A 23671-nucleotide genomic window follows, 5' to 3' on the forward strand; every position below is an offset into this window, starting at 1 on the left:
CCAACAGAGACCCCAACATATACCACTGCCTCGGGGAGGGGAGGAGAGGAAAGAGATAGAAACCTAGTGAGCGCCATAGACCCAACAGAGACCCCCAACATATACCCCTGCCTCAGGGAAGGGAGGGGAGAGATAGAAACCTAGAGAGCACCATAGACCCAACAGAGACCCCCAACATATACCTGTGCCTCAGGAAGGGGGACAGAAAAGACAAAAACCTAGAGAGCACCATAGACTCAACAGAGACCCCCAATATATACCCCTGCCCCAGAGATGGGGGCAAAAGAGACAAAAACCTAGAGAGCACCATAGACTTAACAGAGACCCCCAACATATACCCCTGCTTTAGGAAGGGGGCAGCAGAGACAAAAACCTAGAGAGCACCATAGACTCAACAGAGACCTCCAGCATATACCGTTGCCTCATGGAGAGGTGCAAACAAGGTTCTGCCTCCACTCCATGCAGAATATAAACTCCAGGAGTGGACCCCGGGGTGAAGTCATTGATGGAGTGGAGTTGCCTTCTTTTCATTGGACGCTGTTAACACTTAGATGGTCTACTGAATCTAAAGATGCCCTTATACTAACCAACTGTCTGAGGCAGGGGTCTCCAAACTGTGGACCTCCCAGGAGTTGTAGTTCTGGAGGTCTGGAGGTCCACAGTGTGTAGACCTCTGGTCCAAGATGTATGGCTTCCACAGAGACAGATGATTTGGTGGAGAGAAGGGTCGGGGTGTACTGGCTTTTTGTTGTGCAACCTTTTTATTCTGGGAGAGATAAGCTGCCGCCAGAGATAAGCCGAGGCAAGAGCTGTCTGGCTGTGGCTTACCGCTTCCTTCCCCATAGGCAAGACAGAAACATTTGACCAAGCTGACCACCCATGTGTAGGGGAAGGTCGGGAGAGATCGAAGGTCTCAGTGAAGTCCATCAACTATCTAACAAGGGTCCCCGATGTGTTACAAAAAATGTTTCTGGTTTATTATCTGTTCTATTAGTGACCAATGTAAATGGTTATGGTGGAACCCTGGGATCATGGGTGTTGGTGTGGGCAGCATTAGATCACCAAACATGGATGGTCAATAGCTTAAGAGATTTACATCTCATAGTTTTTTTTTTTATATCATAAAAAGACCCCATTATTATCTCACCCATCATGGCCTCATCCTCACACCATTGACCTGTATATGACCAGAAAGCCCATCAACATTTGACGACCATAGACTACCACAAAGGAGTCTCCTCACAAGACAATTACAATTTGTAGGTGTTTTATTAAGATAAGTTATTACATTCTCTGTGAAAAATAAACCATTTGTATAATAAGAAGGGCCACCCACCCCCGGCTCTGATGGATTCATGAGGACCTGATCTCTTATATGAGTTAGTGTTTGGGTTTTCCCAAAAAGTTTATCTTCCCAGTGGACATAAAAAGATAAAAACAAAGGATGAGATGGATCTCGTCGGCCACTATAGTGTCTATAGTGTCTTCCTTCTCTGGCCTATGGTAACATGGTGAGGTGACTCTTGTTATTGTCCATGGTCCAGTCCACGAGGCGGTGGGGGCTCCTCCATCCCACTATTCTTTAATCCTGTATTCGTAGGTCAGGATGGAGAAATTGGCAAATCTTCCCAAAAGAGATGGAACGATCTTGACATCCGTGTTCTGAAAACCCAATTTTTCATATAATTTATGGGCAGCGACTTGTATCATGGACGTCTCCAAGGTCACCACTTTGAAGCCCCGTTGACGTGCGAAGTCTTTAACCTTGTGGCACAAAGCGCTGGCGAGGCCCTGGTGTCTCTTGTCCTTGGCCACCGACAAACGCCTCAACACCATGACCTCAGTAGAGCGGGGGACCGGCTGGGCACCCACCATGCCGATGACCCTGCTGTTACACTCAACCACCCAGAAACAAGAGTTGTTACTGGCCATGTATGACTCCTCAATGTCCAGTAAGTCTTCTCTCTGACACATCTCCACATACTGGTGATACTCGGAGTTCAGTTGGCGCCTGCCTGCGGTGAACACAATGGCCAGACTCACCAGAGATAGTAGGTAGGACCTGGATATTAGGAGCAGGGTGATGAATGATATGAAGAGGACAAACTGGGCCCGGGGGAGCTTCAGCACATAGGCACAGGTAGCAGGGATGTACTCCAGCATGCCTTCTGCAAACAGCATACGGACCGCATTGTAGTCCCTGTTCTTGTAGACCCGGATGGTGTAGTCAGCCATGGTCCCTCAGCCGATGGAAGAGCCTGCGTAGAGAGGAGACAGCGAGAACAACAATATAAAGGTAAAACTGTCTTTGATAAAGAACATTTGTCAAAAGTGTGGTTTGCAAAAGTCACAGTTTTTGGCACATATTTTTGAGCGAACACCTCCTAAAAGTCACAAACACACACCAGCCCAGACATGGCTTAACTTTTTGGTGTGTGTGTAAGAAAATGGCAGATTTTTAAACAATGAGAAAAAAAGATGCAACATTTTGTGTACCAAGTAATAGGAGGGGGAAAAAGGAGGGAGGAGAAGGAGAAATAAAAAGAAGAAGAAAAAGAGGGAGGAGAAAGAAAAAGAGGGAGGACAAGGAGAAGGAAAAAGAGGGAGGAGAAGGAGGAAGAAAAAGAGGGAGGAGAAGGAGAAGGAAAAAGAGGGAGGAGAAGGAGAAAGAAAAAGAAGAAAAAGGAGAAAGAAATAGCAGAAGAAAAAGAAGAAAAAAAAGAAGAAAAAGAAGAAAAATGGAGAAGAAGGAGAAGAAAAAAAATGGAGGAGGAGGAAAAGAAGAAGAGGAAACTGGAGAAGGAAAAGACAAAAAAGGAAAACAGGAAAAAAGGACAAAAAGATATGAACAGTAAAGGAAAGGAGAGAAAAATGGAGAAGAAGAGGAGGAGGAAGAGGAAGAAGAGGAAGAAGAGGAGGAAGAAGAGGAGGAAGAAGAGGAGGAGGAAGAGGAGGAAGAAGAGGAGGAAGAGGAGGAAGAAGAGGAGGAGGAAGAGGAGGAAGAAGAGGAGGAAGAGGAGGAGGAAGAGGAGGAGGAAGAGGAGTAGAAGATGAGAATGGAAAAGAAGAAGAAATAATAATCATTGGAGTAACGGGGTTATTACAGGAATGTAAAAAAGGTGGAGAAATAATAATAAAAATCTGAGTGATAACAATAGGTGTCCTGTTACTTGGCCATAAATAAGATGTAGGAAGATGAGGGAGAAGAGGTCAGAGGAACGGCTGTAGTCAAATCTCTGGTCAATTTATGTCATTACTTCCTAAACTATCTAAGTGCCGTTAAATCCAAAATTGTGAAAAGATTATCTGTTTAGAATCTATCAGTTTCACCTATAGAGGAAATAGTGAGATATTGCACTCACCTATCACTGTTGCGCTGCAGGCACAACACTGTTGGTCACATATATGAGTTAAAACTCAAGGATATCCCCGCTGCAGCACTGCATCCGTTCCCGGTTATCAGAGATGGCGGTGTGTTTGCTCGAGTCAGATATGTGAGAGAGGAGCTACTCACTTAATTACGTCTGCAATTCCGGTGCTAGCGGGGGAGCTGTGGTACCAAGTAAGGCACGGATACCAGCAATAGTAAAACCAATAGGATTATTTCAGAAGATAGGTCAAATAAACAGGTAGACAACGCGTTTCGCTTCATTAGGTCTGAAATACTAAACAAATGACACTCCTTTTATGTCTAAAAAGTATATGGAAAAGTGCAGGCCAGAAGTGTACATAAACACACGGACATGTAAATAAATATATAAAACCAAACATATCTAACATTAAACACATCTAAAATAGGTTACAAATTCTGCTATGGTATAACTTATTGTACATTCAGACAGGATGGTCTGTTTATGATGAGTTTTGATATTTTATAGTAGCGGGGCTGGAGTGATTCTGCGGATCTCACTCCCCGATGTCGCGCTGTCCTCCTGGCAAGAGTCAGTGATTGTGCACATGGGCTCACAGCGCTGACAAGCGAAACAAGCTATCCGGATGCCGCTCATGTTTTAGTTTTGTATGGGGGACCTGCGATGACAAGCGGAACAAGCTATCCAGCTGAAGCTCATGCTTTATTTTTGTATGGGGGACCTGCGATGACAAGTGGAACAAGCTATCCGGATGCCGCTCGGGTTCAGTTTTGTATGGGGGACTTGCGATGACAAGCGGAACAAGCTATACGGATGCCGCCCATGTTTTAGTTTTGTATGGGGGACCTGTGATGACAAGTGGAACAAGCTATCCGGATGCTGCTCAGGTTTTAGTTTTGCATGGGGGACCTGTGATGACAAGCGGAACAAGCTATCCGGATGCCGCTCAGGTTTTAGTTTTGTATGGGAGACCTGCGATAATAAGCAGAACAAGCTATCCGGATGCCTCTCAGGTTTTAGTTTTGTATGGGAGACCTGCGATAATAAGCAGAACAAGCTATCCGGATGCCACTCAGGTTTTAGTTTTGTATGGGAGACCTGCGATGACGAGCGGAACAAGCTATCCGGATGCCTCTCAGGTTTTAGTCTTGTTGGGTGCCAAGATGGGCACCGGTCCGAGCACTGAGCATGGAGAGTTGAGCTGGACCTTGTTTTATATCACTCCACTATCCCTGCTTCTTCTTTCTAGATTATACCCTTGCTAATAGCATCTGCCCTATACACTTGTTTATACTGTAAAATCATTGTATACCTAGATATACGCGGCATGCGCTAGTCTTTCCAAATAATGTTGTTTGATTACTAGCAAAAAGCCCTAGACCGCATCGCAGGTCCCTCATACAAAACTAAAACCTTAGCAGCATCCAGATAGCTTGTTCCGCTTGTCATCACAGGTCCCCCATACAAAACTAAAACCCGAGCAGCATACGGATAGCTTGTTCCGCTTGTCCCGCTTGTCATCGCAGGTCCCCCATACAAAACTAAAACCTGAGCGGCATCCGGATAGCTTGTTCCGCTTGTCATCGCAGGTCCCCCATACAAAACTAAAACCTGAGCGGCATCCGGATAGCTTGTTCCGCTTGTCATCGCAGGTCCCCCATACAAAACTAATACCTGAGTGGCATCCAGATAGCTTGTTCTGCTTATCATCGCAGGTACCCCATACAAAACTAAAACCTGAGCGGCATCCGGATAGCTTGTTCTGCTTATCATCGCAGGTCCCCCATACAAAACTAAAACCTGAGCGGCATCGGGATAGCTTGTTCCGCTTATCATCTCAGGTCCCCCATACAAAACTAAAACCTGAGTGGCATCCAGATAGCTTGTTCCGCTTATCATCTCAGGTCCCCCATACAAAACTAAAACCTGAGTGGCATCCAGATAGCTTGTTCCGCTTATCATCGCAGGCCCCCCATACAAAACTAAAACCTGAGTGGCATCCGGATAGCTTGTTCCACTTGTCAGCGCTGCGAGCCCATGTGCACAATCACTGACTCTTGCCAGGAGGACAGTGCAACTTCGGGGAGTGCGATCAACAGCTCCGCCAAATCTCACCAGCCCCGCTACTATAAAATATCAAAACTCATCATAAACAGACCATCCTGTCTGAACGTGCAATAAGTTATAACAGAACAGAGTTTTTAACCTATTTTAGATGTGTTTAATTTTAGTTTTTATATATTTATTTACATGCCCATGTGTTTATACACTTCGGGCCCGCAGGTGACGTCACCGACCGGGGCTATCTCCCGCACTTTCCAAATACTTTTTAGATATAAAAGGAGTGTCATTTATTTAGCATCTCAGACCTGATGAAGCGAAGGAACGCGTGAAACGCGTTGTCTACCTGTTTGTTTTACCTATCTTCTGAAATAAACCTATTGGTCTTACTACGGCTGGTATCCGTGCCTTACTTGGTAACACAACTACCCCGCTAGCGCCGGAATTGCAGACGGAATTCAGTGAGTAGCTCCTCTCTCACATATCTGACTCCAAGAACTTCCTACACGGGTCACAGCTGTACATGGTGAGAGATAACCCCCATCATCCTGCAGGAAAGACTATTACCAGCTGTGGCTGTGGGGTCAGGACTGTGACTGTGGGGTCGGGACTGTGGACGTGGGGTCAGGACTGTGACTATGGGGTGGGGACTGTGACTGCGGGGTCAGGACTGTGGACGTGGGGTCAGGAATGTGGACGTGGGGTCAGGACTGTGGACGTGGGGTCAGGACTGTGGACATGGGGTCAGGACTGTGGGGACAGGGCTGTGGCTGTGGGGTCAGGACTGTGGGGTCAGGGCTGTGGCCGTGGGGTCAGGACTGTGGGGTCAGGGCTGTGGACGTAGGGTCAGGACTGTGGACATGGGGTCAGGACTGTGGGGTCAGGGCTGTGGCCGTGGGGTCAGGACTGTGGGGTCAGGGCTGTGGACGTAGGGTCAGGACTGTGGGGTCAGGGCTGTGGACGTAGGGTCACGACTGTGGGGACAAGGCTGTGGCTGTGGGGTCAGGACTGTGGGGTCAGGGCTGTGGGGTCAGGACTGTGGGGTCAGGGCTGTGGCCGTGGGGTCAGGACTGTGGGGTCAGGGATGTGACTGTGGGGTCAGGACTGTGGGGTCAGGGCTGTGGCTGTGGGGTCAGGACTGTGGGGTCAGGGCTGTGGCTGTGGGGTCAGGACTGTGGGGTCAGGGCTGTGGCTGTGGGGTCAGGACTGTGGGGTCAGGGCTGTGGCTGTGGGGTCAGGACTGTGGGGTCAGGGCTGTGGCTGTGGGGTCAGGACTGTGGGGTCAGGGCTGTGGCTGTGGGGTCAGGACTGTGGGGTCAGGGCTGTGGCTGTGGGGTCAGGACTGTGGGGTCAGGGCTGTGGCTGTGGGGTCAGGACTGTGGGGTCAGGGCTGTGGCTGTGGGGTCAGGACTGTGTCTCCTCCAGGCTCTCCGTTACTCATACAGAAAAATTAATTAGGTATGACTAAGGCCCGACGTTAGGGCCGAAACGTGTCACTTTGTCATGTGCTGAAGCAAGATATAATAAAGAATTTGTCTGATCTATCTGCGTTGGACATTCCTTCTATCCAGAAAAAATAATGTTCAATAACGAGACGGAGAAAAATTCATGTAGATGTGACTAGGGAAGAGGGGACTGTTATCTGCGCTACACCGGATGTACAGGGGTCATGGAGAAATAGTACAAACCCAACTCAGGTGAGATCATCTGCAGGGGATGTACATACCTGGAGTACAGTGATATTATGTATCCAGCACAACTCAGGTGAGATCATCTGCAGGGGATGTATATACATGGAGAATAGTGATAATATTATGTATACAGCACATTTTAGGTGAGATCATCTGCAGGGGATGTATATACATAGAGAATAGTGAAAATATTATATATACAGCACATCTCAGGTGAGATCATCTGCAGGGGATGTAAATACATGGAGTATAGTGATAATATTATGTATACAGCACATGTCAGGTGAGATCATCTGCAGGGGATGTATATACATGGGGTATAGTGATATTATGTATACAGCTCATCTCAGGTGAGATCATCTGCAGGGGAAGTATATACACCGAGTATAGTGATAATATTATGTATCGAGCAAATTTCAGGTGAGATCATCTGCAGGGGATGTATATACATGGAGTATAGTGATAATATTATGTATACAGCACATCTCAGGTGAGATCATCTGCAGGGGATGTATATACATGGGGTATACTGATATTATGTATACAGCTCATCTCAGGTGAGATCATCTGCAGGGGACGTATATACACGGAGTATAGTGATAATATGTATCGAGCAAATTTCAGGTGAGATCATCTGCAGGGGATGTATATACATGGAGTATAGTGATAATATTATGTATACAGCACATCTCAGGTGAGATCATCTGCAGGGGAAGTATATACATGGAGTACAGTGATATTATGTATACAGAACATCTCAGGTGAGATCATCTGCAGGGGATGTATATACATGGACTATAGTGATATTATGTATACAGCACATCTCAGGTGAGATCATCTGCAGGGGATGTATATACATGAAGTATAGTGATAATATTATATATACAGCACATCTCAGGTGAGATCATCTGCAGGGGATGTATATACATGGGGTATAGGGATAATATATATACAGCACATCTCAGGTGAGATCATCTGCAGGGGAAGTATATATATGGAGAATAGTGATTATATTATATATACAGCAAATTTCAGGTGAGATCATCTGCAGGGAATGTATATACATGGAGTATAGTGATAATATTATGTATACAGCACATCTCAGGTGAGATAATCTGCAGGGGGTGTATATACATGGAGTACAGTGATACTATGTATACAGCACATCTCAGGTGAGATCATCTGCAGGGGATGTATATACATGGAGTATAGTGATAATATTTTTTATACAGCAAATCTCAGGTGAGATCATCTGCAGGGAATGTATATACATGGAGTATAGTGATAATATTATGTATACAGCACATCTCAGGTGGGATCATCTGCAGGGGGTGTATATACATGGAGTACAGTGATATTATGTATACAGCACATCTCAGGTGAGATCATCTGCAGGGGATGTATATACATGGAGTACAGTGATATTATGTATACAGCACATCTCAGGTGAGATCATCTGCAGGGGATGTATATACATGGAGTATAGTGATAATATTATGTATACAGCACATCTCAGGTGAGATCATCTGCAGGGGATGTATATACATGGAGTACAGTGATATTATGTATACAGCACATCTCAGGTGAGATCATCTGCAGGGGATGTATATACACGGAGTATAGTGATAATATTATATATACAGCACATCTCAGGTGAGATCATCTGCAGGGAATGTATATACATGGAGTATAGTGATAATATATATACAGCACATCTCAGGTGAGATCATCTGCAGGGGATGTATATACATGGAGTATAGTGATAATATTATGTATACAGCACATCTCAGGTGAGATCATCTGCAGGGGATGTATATACATGGAGTATAGTGATAATATATATACAGCACATCTCAGGTGAGATCATCTGCAGGGGATGTATATACATGGAGTACAGTGATAATATTATGTATACAACACATCTCAGGTGAGATCATCTGCAGGGGACGTATATACATGTGGTATAGTGATAATATGTATACAGCACATCTCAGGTGAGATCATCTGCATGGGATGTATATACATGGAGTATAGTGATAATGTTATATATACAGCACATCTCAGGTGAGATCATCTGCAGGGGATGTATATACATGGAGTACAGTGATACTATGTATACAGCACATCTCAGGTGAGATCATCTGCAGACATTATCAAATATAATACAGAGTATACAATAATAATAATAATGTATCCAAACCTGAGATCCTTCTATCTCCAGCTCTTCCCAGGATGCAGCGTGTTCCTTACCCACAATTCCTTGCTCCCCCTACTGTCATCCTGCAGCTGCTGTGAAGCCATATAGGGGAGGGAGAAGTGACAGTCAGCCCCTCCCCTCTCTATATACTGTACACAGACATCTCTCTCTCTCTCTCTCCCTCTCCCGTGTGTGAGCTGTGAGAGAGAGAGTCCTGTCTGTGAGCTGTGAGTGTGTCCTGTCTGTGAGCTGTGAGTGTGTCCTGTGTGTGAGCTGTGAGTGTGTCCTGTGTGTGAGCTGTGAGCGTGTCCTCTGTGTGAGCTGTGAGCGTGTCCTCTGTGTGAGCTGTGAGCGTGTCCTCTGTGTGAGCTGTGAGTGTGTCCTGTGTGTGAGCTGTGAGTGTGTGCTGTTTGTGAGCTGTGTGTCCTGTGTGTGAGCTGTGAGTGTGTCCTCTGTGAGCTGTGAGTGTGTCCTGTGTGTGAGCTGTGAGTGTGTGCTGTGTGTGAGCTGTGAGTGTGTCCTGTGTGTGAGCTGTGAGCGTGTCCTGTGTGTGAGCTGTGAGTGTGTCCTGTGTGTGAGCTGTGAGCGTGTCCTCTGTGTGAGCTGTGAGTGTGTCCTGTGTGTGAGCTGTGAGTGTGTCCTGTGTGTGAGCTGTGAGTGTGTCCTGTGTGTGAGCTGTGAGTGTGTCCTGTGTGTGAGCTGTGAGTGTGTCCTGTGTGTGAGCTGTGAGTGTGTGCTGTTTGTGAGCTGTGTGTCCTGTTTGTGAGCTGTGAGTGTGTCCTCTGTGAGCTGTGAGTGTGTCCTGTGTGTGAGCTGTGAGTGTGTGCTGTGTGTGAGCTGTGAGTGTGTGCTGTGAGAGTGTCCTGTGTGTGACCTGTGAGTGTGTCCTGTGTGTGAGCTGTGAGTGTGTGCTGTGTGTGAGCTGTGAGTGTGTCCTGTGTGTGTCCTCTGTGTGACCTGTGAGTGTGTCCTGTCTGTGAGCTGTGAGTGTGTCCTGTGTGTGAGCTGTGAGTGTGTGAGTTGTGAGTGTGTGCTGTGAGAGTGTCCTGTGTGTGAGCTGTGAGCGTGTCCTGTGTGTGAGCTGTGAGTGTGTCCTCTGTGAGCGTGTCCTGTGTGTGAGCTGTGAGCGTGTCCTGTGTGTGAGCTGTGAGTGTGTCCTCTGTGAGCTGTGAGTGTGTCCTGTGTGTGAGCTGTGAGTGTGTCCTGTGTGTGAGCTGTGAGTGTGTCCTGTGTGTGAGTGTGTCCTGTGTGTGAGTGTGTCCTCTGTGAGCTGTGAGTGTGTCCTGTGTGAGCTGTGTGTCCTGTGTGAGCTGTGAGTGTGTCCTGTGTGTGAGCTGTGCAGAAGTTGTGTGTCCTGTGTGTGAGCTGTGAGTGTGTCCTGTGTGTGAGCTGTGAGCGTGTCCTGTGTGTGAGCTGTGAGTGTGTCCTCTGTGAGCTGTGAGTGTGTCCTCTGTGAGCTGTGAGTGTGTCCTCTGTGAGCGTGTCCTGTGTGAGCTGTGAGTGTGTCCTGTGTGTGAGCTGTGAGTGTGTCCTGTGTGTGAGCTGTGAGTGTGTCCTGTGTGTGAGCTGTGCATAAGTTATGAGTGTGTCCTGTGTGTGAGCTGTGAGTGTGTCCTGTGTGTGAGCTGTGAGTGTGTCCTGTGTGTGAGCTGTGAGCGTGTCCTGTAAGTGTGTCCTGTGTGTGAGCTGTGAGTGTGTCCTCTGTGTGAGCCGAGAGCGTGTCCTGTGTGTGAGCTGTGAGCATGTCCTGTGTGTGAGCTGTGAGTGTGTCCTGTGTGTGAGCTGTGAGCGTGTCCTGTAAGTGTGTCCTGTGTGTGAGCTGTGAGTGTGTCCTCTGTGTGAGCCGAGAGCGTGTCCTGTGTGTGAGCTGTGAGCATGTCCTGTGTGTGAGCTGTGAGTGTGTCCTCTGTGAGCTGTGAGTGTGTCCTGTGTGTGAGCGTGTCCTGTGTGTGAGCTGTGAGTGTGTCCTGTGTGTGAGCTGTGAGTGTGTCCTGTGTGTGAGCTGTGAGTGTGTCCTGTGTGTGAGCTGTGCATAAGTTATGAGTGTGTCCTGTGTGTGAGCTGTGAGTGTGTCCTGTGTGTGAGCTGTGAGTGTGTCCTGTGTGTGAGCTGTGAGTGTGTCCTGTGTGTGAGCTGTGAGTGTGTCCTGTGTGTGAGCTGTGCATAAGTTATGAGTGTGTCCTGTGTGTGAGCGGTGAGTGTGTCCTGTGTGTGAGCTGTGAGTGTGTCCTGTGTGTGAGCTGTGAGTGTGTCCTGTGTGTGAGCTGTGAGTGTGTCCTGTGTGTGAGCTGTGCATAAGTTATGAGTGTGTCCTGTGTGTGAGCTGAGTGTGTCCTGTGTGTGAGCTGTGAGTGTGTCCTGTGTGTGAGCTGTGAGTGTGTCCTGTGTGTGAGCTGCGAGTGTGTCCTGTGTGTGAGCTGTGAGTGTGTCCTGTGTGTGAGCTGTGCATAAGTTATGAGTGTGTCCTGTGTGTGAGCTGTGAGTGTGTCCTGTGTGTGAGCTGCGAGTGTGTCCTGTGTGTGAGCTGCGAGTGTGTCCTGTGTGTGAGCTGTGAGTGTGTCCTGTGTGTGAGCTGTGAGTGTGTCCTGTGTGTGAGCTGTGAGTGTGTCCTGTGTGTGAGCTGTGAGTGTGTCCTGTGTGTGAGCTGCGAGTGTGTCCTGTGTGTGAGCTGCGAGTGTGTCCTGTGTGTGAGCTGCGAGTGTGTCCTGTGTGTGAGCTGTGCATAAGTTGTGAGTGTGTCCTGAGTGTCCTGTGTGTAGGTAAGGTCAGTAGCCTTTTAGTACCTTTTTCTGCCTTCACATTGATAAATCTTGTGTAAAGAAATAAAGAACTTTGCCAGAATAGTTGTTCTATGGTCACTAAAACCTCCACGATATAAAGGACAAATATATCCCACAATTATACTACAGGATATTACAGATCTCCATACAAACTATAAATAAATTAGCCCTTAGAGTGGTCAAAGATGGGAATGAAAGAAGTTTATTTTGGAAATGTAATAAAACATAAACATATGCATAAATATTTATACAGATATATATATATATACACACTGGTATACATAAAACAAGCATATGCATAGATAATAAATATATACATAAAACATAGATGAACATATACAAAAACATTCATAAACAAAATACTTAAAACATATAACCAAATCATATATAAACATATACATAAATTAGTGGTGTAACTATAGGGGGTGCAGAGATATCAGTCACATCAGGGCCCTGGTGCCTAAGGGGGCCCAAGACACATCTGCCCCATAAGAGACCAGTATTATTAATGGCACATGGGGCCCTGTTGCAGATTCTGCATAGGAGCCCAGAAGCTAAAAAAGTTATAGAAAAACACACCCCGGAAGAAGCTCCTCAGCGAAACGTCGGGTGGTGGGGGGGGGGGACACGCTCAGACCAAGTCCCACTGTGGTCATTTATTTCTTTTTTCATGTGTTTAGAGTATTTGTTGTATTTCTACCTCTGCATTTTGCGCTTTACTTATGCACCATGGATGGCAACCTTTGAGTATTGTATTATTTGCACTTTAATGTTACAACCACCTTATGTTTTATGAAATACTCTGAATCTTACTTACCTCAGCTACATAGCTATAACTTGCTAAGTGTGCAGCCTCCTCTTAGTCGGTCCTCCTGCACTTTGCTACCGGTTATATTTTGTCCTTTTTAGGTGTTTTTTAAATGTCTGTATTGTTGTGCATATATGTTCAATAAAATAGATTTTTTGCATCTTTATTTGGTCGTTATATGCCTTATTTTGTAAGTTTCTTGTTAGCAGTGGTCTGGGCGTAGACCGTTACACTGATTTTGGGACCTATGTATCAACTGTTGCTGATTCTGCATAGGAGCCCAGAGCCTAGAAGCTAAAAGTAATAGATAAACATTAAACATATACATAAAACATACAGAGAAAGCATATATCATATAGAAAAAGCATCTATATAAACATATAAAGAAAGCATATATATAAGCATATACATCAAACATATTTAGTAAACATATATAAGCATATACATAAAACATATAGAGAAAGTATATATATATATATATATATATATATATATATATATATAGACAAAGAATAAGTCAGCCAGCACTTTAGTTGATACCAAACTATTATATGGACCTGGCCTACAGGTGCACGCTACTAGGCTAAATATACAGCAACAGAAGAATGCAGCAGCACACTGCCAGCACAAAGATATAGGTGAAACATGAACGTGCAGATAAAACATGGAGAGCTATACAGCTATGGTGTAATAGATGCAAATGTGAAACTATGAGATAGTGAGGCACTTAGCGAGGCGGACAAATAGCTTGGACCATCCCACCGCGATAAGGTGGCCTCATTGGGACGGACCCATAGCTGTATAGCTCTCCATGTTTTATCTGCATGTTCATGTTTCACCTATATCCTTGTGCTGGCAGTGTGCTGCTGCATTCTTCTGTTGCTGTATATTTAGCCTAGTAGCGTGCACCTGTAGGCCAGGTCCATATAATAGTTTGGTATCAACTAAAGTGCTGGCTGACTTATTCTTTGTCTGTATTGCACATACGGGGGAGTGGCTACCTCCATGTTGGCCTTGCACCCCACCCACCTCTATCAGGTGTGTATATAAGGTGTCTTGGATGTTCCAGATCCTGCCATGCTTACTGAACTGTTCACACAGAGGCATATTCACAGTGTAGGGTCCATCCCAATGAGGCCACCTTATCGCGGTGGGACGGTCCAAGCTATTTGACCGCCGGCGGAGACAAATTTGCGAGTTAAGTACCTCACTATCTCATAGTTTCACATTTGCATCTATTACACGATAGCTGTATAGCTCTCCATGTTTTATCTGCATGTTCATGTTTCACCTAGATCTTTGTGCTGGCAGTGTGCTGCTGCATTCTTCTGTTGCTGTGTGTGTGTATATATATAAAACATATAAAGCGCATATATATATATATATATATATATATATATATATATATATATATGCATATACATACAACATATAGTAAACATATATATATAAACATATACATAAAACATATTGAGAAAGCACATAACATAGAAAATGCATATATATATATATATATATATATATATATATATATACACACACATGCATAAAACATAAAGCATATATATATATATATATATATATATATATATATATATATAACAGAAAATGCATATATATATATATATATATATATATATATATATATATATATATATATAAACATAAAGGAAGCATATATGCGTTAATTTATTAACGTAAATTAGTTTTCCCTTAGTCCTAACAGCAGCCCAAGTGGGGAATATCTGCCCCTGTGAACTGGTAGGACAGACAGAATGTTAATGAAGTCAAGCAAATAAAATAGCAATTAATGCCTAATTAGCCCCCACCTCCTACCTATAAGAAGGGACACTCCCCCAACAACAGTGCGTTATATAACAAGGAAAAAAGGAAAAAAGGAAACATAAGGGAGGGAAGTTTGTGTGCTGCTGTTAGGACTAAGAGAAAACAAATTTACGTTAAGAAATTAACGCTTCCCTTACGTCCTAACCAGCAGCACAAGTGGGGACTTAGCAAGAAGTAATCCTATTGGGTAGGGACTTCAGGCTGAATGGAATTCAGAACAGACCACACAAGGCAGTGTCTTCCGAACCCCTGAGGTCAATCCTGCAATGACTCACAAAGTGGAGTGTGAGTGCAGGAGGCTACGGAACAACTTGTTCCAAGGGAATAAGGGCCTGACAGGCCCAGCTAGTAGACACTGCTCCGGAATGAGCAGTGACAGCGGCGGGAAGAGGCTGATCCTGGAAGTAAATGACTCCTTTATAGCCTCCTTAATCCACCTACTCAGGGAAGGCTTGGAGGCCATCATACCTTATTCCTGCCAAGGAAAAAATATTAGAAGATTCCCCGATCTTCTGAACTCCCTGGATCGCTCAATATAATTCTTCACCCCTGGGCACATTCAGGGCATGGAGGGATCCTACTCCTGGAGAGGATGGAGAAAGACATAAAAACAGGTAAGTAACAACTTACTGACTTATATACTATAGGCACCTTAGGTAGAAAGGTGAGCAAAAAGCATAATGGAAGGAATGGAGTACATGGCTCAAACGCTAAAAGGTTCTGTCGTTTTCCTAAGTGCTTGGCATTGTAGCTCTCCAATGTCAGCGCCAATAAGAAGGTCACTTTCCAAGGAATAAAACTGAACTCCACCTCTTCCCAGGGGCTCAGAGGGGGGACCACTCACCCCCTTAAGTGCTGCTGAGAGATCCCACCACGGACTAGGTCTTGAGAAACTAGGTTTAAAACATCTGGTTCCCTTAAGGAACTTCTTAATCAGACGCTCATAAAGTAACGATCTACCGAAGGCTTCAGAAAGAGCTGAAATTTTCACCTTAAAGTGTAGAAAGGGCTGAGGCCTTATCCAGCCCGTCCTGCATAAACTGTAGAATAGCAGACAGTGGAGGGTCCTGAGGAACTTCATGACGAACACCACTGAAGAAACGTTAGCTTGACTCCATAGGCCTTGACTGTGGAAGGAGCTCTAGAGTGTGAGATCGTTCTTAAGACCACCAATGATAGCCCTCTAGAGTCTAGAAGGGACGCCTCAATCTTCAGGCTGTCAGAATGAGTTGGATCCAGGCAGAGCTGAGTGCCCCGGGACACCAGGTTCTGCATTGGGGGAAGTCTCCAATAGTGCCCTCGTGCTCATCTACATGAGCTGGGTAAACCAAGACCTCTGAGGCATGGTACTGCCGGATTTCCATCAATACCTTGGTATCATGGCAGTGGAAGGAAAAGTTGTAGGCCAGCCTGAACTTCCATGTACAGAGCGTCTAGTGCCAGAGGATTGTCATCCCAAACAGGGAAGAATGTTTCCACTTTGGCATTGAATCTTGTCGCCATAAGATCTAAGTCTGGGCGACCTCACCGGAGAGTGATCTGATGAAAGACCTTCTGACTCAGGGACAATTCCCTTTGGACTGAGACCTCAGATCCTATGATCCACAGCTGCATTCAGGACCCCTAAATGTGGACTGCCAGGGTGAGAAAAGATTCTGCTCTGCCCAAGACAGAATTAGACCTACCTCTGAGAGTAGGAAATGAGACCTGGTGCCTCCCTGTCTGTTCATGGAGGAAACCGCAGAGTTGACTGAGCGAACCCTTACAGCCTTCTTCTGATAAGGGGGGAAAAAGAAAAGAGCCATCCAGATTACCCTGAGCTCCTCAGGTAGGATGACATCACAGCTCTTGAGAACCCCAAGATCCTCTTGTGGATAGGCACCCCAGCCTAGAAGGGATATATCCGTCGTCAATAAGATCCAAATGGGTTGGATCAAAGACCTGCTTCCACCATCTTAGACCTGCTTCCACCACTTCAGGAAGTGGAGACTTTGTGATGACAGGGAGCACTTATCTCTAGCCCTCTGGGAGGGCGATTCCATATACTTAGAACTTCCATAAAAGAGGGTGAATATGCCACAAGGCCCACGGACTATGTCCACAGCCGCAGACATTAGGCCAAACATCTTCATCAGATGGTTACCCGACGAGGTACCTGAGAAACTCTGCTGCTCTGGAACGCATCTTCCTTCCTGGAGAATGAGAAAGTCATATTGGCAGATCTACTATGAAGCCCAGAAACCTCCTGGTGTGGAGGGTGATCTCTGATTTATGCCACTTTATTATCCAGCCAAATTGCTGGAGAAAGACTGAGCTAGCAGAAGAGAAGATGAAGAATTTCCTCTGAAGGCATCATGAAGAGTCAATCGTCCAAGAACAGGACGATATCCAAACCTCTTATAGAGGAATACTACAGCTATGACCATCTTGGTTAAGATGTAGAGCTGAGGTGATGCTGAAGGACAAAGTGGCCAACTGAAGAACTTCATCCGCCCAGGCTCCATGCCACTCAGAATATTTCCTGTGAACCTGGCACACCGGGATGAGATGGTGGGCATCCTACCAATCTGGTGTGACCATCAGGGCTCCTGGTCTCAGGACGCTGATACGAATTTGATGGTTTCATCCAAAACTATCATTACTTATGAATCGGTAGACTTTGGGACAAGAAAAAAACTGGCGAATAAACGCCTAGAGGACCCTCCCCTTTCCTCCTGAATACCAGGATAGAATCCTACAAACCTATATGCTTCTCTCAGAAGTAACTTCGTGGAAATAAATTTTTCCTGGGGAAAAGAAATAAAAGTCTATGTTGTACTCCATCCTATAACATTAAGGACCCAGGGATCTGGAACAAACTGTCCAGGTACCCAGAAAAAAAATTACATGGCCTCCAATGGGAGGTCCGAATAATAGGAGGAAATACACTTGGAAGTGTTAGCGGAATGAGAGGGAAGTCATAAGCTGGACTACTTGTCCCTTGTCCCACAGAAAAAAACGGTCTTGACCGCTTTCTGAGGTCCATGGCCACTTAGAGGCTTAGATTGGCCAAGAAAGGATTAGATCCTAGAGCTTGGTTACCCCAACACCTAAAGGTTTTGAGGGGGGCATTGCTTTTATCAGCAAGGCCCTACATATATATTAAGTTCTGCCCAATAGCCGACCTGGCTTGTAAGGGAGGCACATACGTTATACTTGGAGGCATCCAAGGTTTAAGCCACGATGGCCTTCTCCTGGCAGGATATAGGCCTAGATTTAAAGGCCAATCTTACATTCCTTGCAGAGCAGCATCATAAGAAATCCACTACAAGATGGAATAAAATTGTGCTCGGCTATCATCCTGAGAGGCCGGAACCAATGTCTGAATGAATCAGAAGCGGCAGAGTAGGATCTTCTTAAGGTGCATTCTACACCTTAATCCCTAGGGTTCTGCAAGTTCGTCCTGTGCACAGCAGGGACCAAGGTCCTTTTAGGCAATCATGCAAACGCTAAGTCAACCTTAGACGCAGAACTTCATTCCAAGTGAGTCCTCGCAATCGGGAACATGGAGTAAAACCACTTTGGTTAGCGGCACCTTCTCAGGATGCCTTACTTTAGCTTCATATGAGGAGAGACTCGTCCACTTTGGGACCCCATGGCCCCTAGAGGTGGCTTCTGGAGCTTCCCCAAGATCAACATCCTGGTCCCCCGACCGGATGGATTAAGTAGTCTCTGGGTCTTCTTCAATTGAGAAGAAATATTTCACTGCCCCCTAGATTCAGAAGAGTGAAGTTCATCCGCTGTGTGATGGCGTCCTCACTGCTGGGCGCAGACTGAAGACTCCAAAGGTCTTTACCCGTATTACAGCGTCCTAATGGTTCGGCCTCAGGCAGAAGAGCAGGACGGCATGAAGGACACCTGGGATTATTCATAGGTGTCCGCCAGATGGGGGTCACAGATGTCTGTGGTGAGACGTCACCTGGCACCCAGAACGGTCACCGTCACAGCAGACGACATTATCTAGAAGAGAAAACAAGTAAATATAAATGCAAATCCTCTACTAGGAGGGAAGGCGGAGGCCGGAACGTACCCAAAAAGATCACTAAAAATCTGTACATCAAGATTACTATCACAGTAAAGCTTCTCTATAATCCACAAAGTATGTATGTTACTGATGGGCGGAGCTAGTCACTGACGACTGTGCTGCCCGAACACATGGATGTTACTGATGGGCGGAGCTAGTCACTGACCACTGTGCTGCCCGGACACATGGATGTTACTGATGGGCGGAGCTAGTCACTGACCACTGTGCTGCCCGGACACATGGATGTTACTGATGGGCGGAGCTAGTCACTGACGACTGTGCTGTCCGGACACATGGACGTTACTGATGGGCGGAGCTAGTCACTGACGACTGTGCTGCCCGAACACATGGATGTTACTGATGGGCGGAGCTAGTCACTGACCACTGTGCTGCCCGGACACATGGATGTTACTGATGGGCGGAGCTAGTCACTGACGACTGTGCTGTCCGGACACATGGACGTTACTGATGGGCGGAGCTAGTCACTGACGACTGTGCTGCCCGAACACATGGATGTTACTGATGGGCGGAGCTAGTCACTGACCACTGTGCTGCCCGGACACATGGATGTTACTGATGGGCGGAGCTAGTCACTGACCACTGTGCTGCCCGGACACATGGATGTTACTGATGGGCGGAGCTAGTCACTGACCACTGTGCTGTCCGGACACATGGACGTTACTGATGGGTGGAGCTAGTCACTGACCACTGTGCTGTCCGGACACATGGATGTTACTGATGGGCGGAGCTAGTCACTGACGACTGTGCTGCCCGAACACATGGATGTTACTGATGGGCGGAGCTAGTCACTGACCACTGTGCTGCCCGGACACAGGGATGTTACTGATGGGCGGAGCTAGTCACTGACGACTGTGCTGTCCGGACACATGGACGTTACTGATGGGCGGAGCTAGTTACTGACGACTGTGCTGCCCGAACACATGGATGTTACTGATGGGCGGAGCTAGTCACTGACCACTGTGCTGCCCGGACACATGGATGTTACTGATGGGCGGAGCTAGTCACTGACCACTGTGCTGTCCGGACACATGGATGTTACTGATGGGCGGAGCTAGTCACTGACCACTGTGCTGCCCGGACACATGGATGTTACTGATGGGCGGAGCTAGTCACTGACTACTGTGCTGCCCGAACACATGGGTGTTACTGATGGCTCCTTACGGAAGATGTCCAGGTGGGATCTGAACCTGGAGCCCAGACTGCAGACTAGTCACTGACCACTGTGCTGTATATACACAGACTGCAGACTAGTCACTGACCACTGTGCTGTATATACACAGACTGCAGACTAGTCACTGACCACTTTGCTGTACATACACAGACTGCAGACTAGTCACTGACCACTGTGCTGTATATACACAGACTGCAGACTAGTCACTGACCACAGTACTGTATATACACAGACTGCAGACTAGTCACTGACTACTGTGCTGTATATACACACACTGCAGATTAGTCACTGACCACAGTGCTGTATATACACAGACTGCAGACTAGTCACCGACCACTGTGCTGTATATACAGACTGCAGACTAGTCACTGACCACTGTACTGTATATATACAGACTGCAGACTAGTCACCGACCACTGTGCTGTATATACACAGACTGCAGACTAGTCACCGACCACTGTGCTGTATATGCACAGACTGCAGACTAGTCACTGACCACAGTACTGTATATATACAGACTGCAGACTAGTCACTGACCACAGTGCTGTATATACAAACTGCAGACTAGTCACTGACCACTGTGCTGTATATGCACAGACTGCAGACTAGTCACTGACCACAGTGCTGTATATACAGAGTGCAGACTAGTCACTGACCACTGTGCTGTATATACACAGACTGCAGACTAGTCACTGACCACAGTGCTGTATATACAGACTGCAGACTAGTCACTGACCACTGTGCTGTATATACACAGACTGCAGACTAGTCACCGACCACTGTACTGTATATACACAGACTGCAGACTGGTCACTGACCACAGTGCTGTATATACACAGACTGCAGACTAGTCACTGACTGCTGTGCTGTATATACAGACTGCAGACTAGTCACTGACCACAGTGCTGTATATACACAGACTGCAGACTAGTCACTGACCACTGTGCTGTATATACACAGACTGCAGACTAGTCACCGACCACTGTACTGTATATACACAGACTGCAGACTGGTCACTGACCACTGTGCTGTATATACACAGACTGGTCACTGACCACAGTGCTGTATATACACAGACTGCAGACTAGTCACCGACCACTGTGCTGTATATACACAGACTGCAGACTGGTCACTGACCACAGTGCTGTATATACAGACTGCAGACTAGTCACTGACCACTGTGCTGCTCCTAAACAAACCAGGCTGCAACTTAGAGGCAGCCGGCAGCAGAGTGGAGCTTTCCGATTTGAATTTGGCGCCATTGGAGTTAGGCCCCGCCCCCAGAGTGACATCAGACGCCAGCTGAGGGAAATCAAACAGGATAACTTTATAAACTGCAAACACACAGAGCAGTGAGGAGGATGGAGCAGACAGAGTGTACATAGAAGCAACGACAGTATACGGAGTATATAGGAGCAGTAACAGCCAAGAAAGTATACAGAGAATACAGACACAGTAACAGAGTATATGGAAGTAGTGACAGTATACAAAGTATACAAGAGCAGTAACAGTCAAGAAAGTATACAGAGTATACAAGAGCAGTAACAGAGTATACAGAGTATACAAGAGCAGTAACAAAGTATACAGAGTATACAAGAGCAGTAACAGAGTATACAGAGTATACAACATAAAGAAGCAGAGCATGGAGCGACACACGGCTCCTACAACAAACCGACAGAATAATCCTCCATAACCTGCAGAGATCAGAATGCAGAGAGTCGGCAGAACAGCTGATCTACAAGAGGGAGACAAAGGTTAGTAATGTGTACAGCCGCCTATGGAGGCTGCACCATCAGTCCATCAGTCCGACAGGACAGAAAGAAAAAAAAAAGCACTGTTGGGAGCGTCCCCTCTTATAGGTAGGAGGTGGGGGCTAATTAGGCATTAATTGCTATTTTATTTGCTTGACTTCATTAACATTCCGTCTGTCCTACCAGTTCACAGGGGCAGATATTCCCCACTTGTGCTGCTGTTAGGACGTAAGGGAAATAAACATACATAAAACAAAAGCATATATAATAAACATATACATAAAACATATATAGTAAACATATATAAACATATACATAAAACATATATAGTAAACATATATAAACATATACATAAAACATATATAAACATATACATAAAACATATATAGTAAACATATATAAACATATACATAAAACATATATAGTAAACATATATAAACATACATAAAACATATATAGTAAACATATATAAACATATACATAAAACATATATAGTAAACATATATAAACATATATAAACATACATAAAACAAAAGCATATATATATATATAAACATACATAAAACATATATAGTAAACATATATAAGCATATACATAAAACATATATAGTAAACATATATAAGCATATACATAAAACAAAAGCATATATATAAACATATACATAAAACAAAAGCATATATATATATATATAAACATATACATAAAACATAGAAAGGAAGCATATTTATATATACATAACATATATAGTAAACATATATAAGCATATACATAAAACATAGTAAACATATATAAGCATATACATAAAACATAGTAAACATATATAAGCATATACATAAAACATATAGTAAACATATATAAGCATATACATAAAATATATAGTAAACCTATATAAACATATATAAACATATACATAAAACAGAGTAAACATATATAAACATATACATAAAACATAGAAAGGAAGCATATATATAAGCATATACATAATGTCATGCTATAAGCCCCAAATATGAATCACTATTTCTAATATAACATGGCAATATGATCCACCATTTTGTGTGAATTTTCAGAAGGCCTAAAATGGAGCCTATGGGACACCAAAAGTCCATCTCTAAGAAATGTGTATCTCTTCTAAGGGTTTATTGACAAATCTCAAATAAGCCAAACAATAGTTTATTGGTAGGTTCCTTACCAAACAATGGCAGAAGTCTTGGGAGAAGAAGAGGCTCCACAGAATAACCTTGTTAGTCGAGATTTCAGTACAATGGCTCTCATGTGTATTGAGCTGAGTGCTACTGGGGGAGATTTATCAAAACCTGTGCAGAGGAAGAGTGGTGCAGTTGCCCATAGCAACCAATCAGATTGCTTCTTTCATTTTCCACAGGCCTCTTTAGAGGCCTGTGGAAAATGAAAGAAGCGATCTGATTGGCTGCTATGGGCAACTGCACCACTCTTCCTCTGCACAGGTTTTGCTAAATCTCCCCCATTGTCCCTGAAGAGAAGTCAGTCAACATGAATAGTTTCAGCCAGGTGAATTGAAGGCTAAAATATAATGACCCTGATTTACTAAGAGTGTTGTGTAGGTTTCTTTGTGGGTTTTAATTCCCTACAATTTATTTTCCACAGTATTTACTAAGGTTTCCCTACAGTTTCCACTTTCCCTACATTTTGCTTTTTTTTTTTACACCCACTCTGATCTGTAGGGTTTTCCTCAGCTCAAATCCACCACATTTTATGTGGAAACCTTAGTAAATATGTTGTTTTTTTGTGAAAATGTCAGGAACACGCCCCTTTTCGGAGATCACGCCCCCTTTTCCCGGCGGCCACCCTTTTTTGGGTTTTCTTAGCAAAATGGAGAGTTAGTCGGGGTTTCTTCAATTCTGGCGCAAATTCTGGCGCAGACAGAATTTGTGA

General features: G+C 45.1%; 1 protein-coding gene across 2 annotated transcripts; it reads right to left on the reverse strand.

Moving 5' to 3' along the window:
• Nucleotides 1-1250: 1250 nt before the first annotated feature.
• On the reverse strand, nucleotides 1251-23044 carry LOC130296687 (probable N-acetyltransferase camello). 2 transcript variants are annotated; one of them, XM_056548616.1, is made up of 2 exons: nucleotides 22950-23044; nucleotides 1251-2258 (listed from the first exon to the last, which is right to left on the reverse strand). In XM_056548616.1, the coding sequence occupies exon 2, from the start codon at nucleotides 2233-2235 to the stop codon at nucleotides 1576-1578; it is 660 nt and encodes a 219-aa protein (XP_056404591.1). In that variant the 5' UTR covers nucleotides 2236-2258; nucleotides 22950-23044; the 3' UTR covers nucleotides 1251-1575. The 2 variants fall into 2 exon arrangements, with proteins under 2 accessions (XP_056404591.1, XP_056404517.1); XM_056548542.1 differs by lacking the exon at nucleotides 22950-23044 and adding an exon at nucleotides 9324-9412.
• Between the last annotated feature and the right edge of the window lie 627 nt (nucleotides 23045-23671).

The sequence above is a fragment of the Hyla sarda genome, chromosome 1 (assembly GCF_029499605.1).
Source record: "Hyla sarda isolate aHylSar1 chromosome 1, aHylSar1.hap1, whole genome shotgun sequence".
In the NCBI taxonomy this organism is placed as follows: domain Eukaryota; kingdom Metazoa; phylum Chordata; class Amphibia; order Anura; family Hylidae; genus Hyla; species Hyla sarda.

Excerpts from the sequence above, each read along its gene's own strand:
- LOC130296687 (XM_056548616.1), bottom strand. The coding sequence starts at position 2,235 with ATGGCTGACTACACCATCCGGGTCTACAAGAACAGGGACTACAATGCG.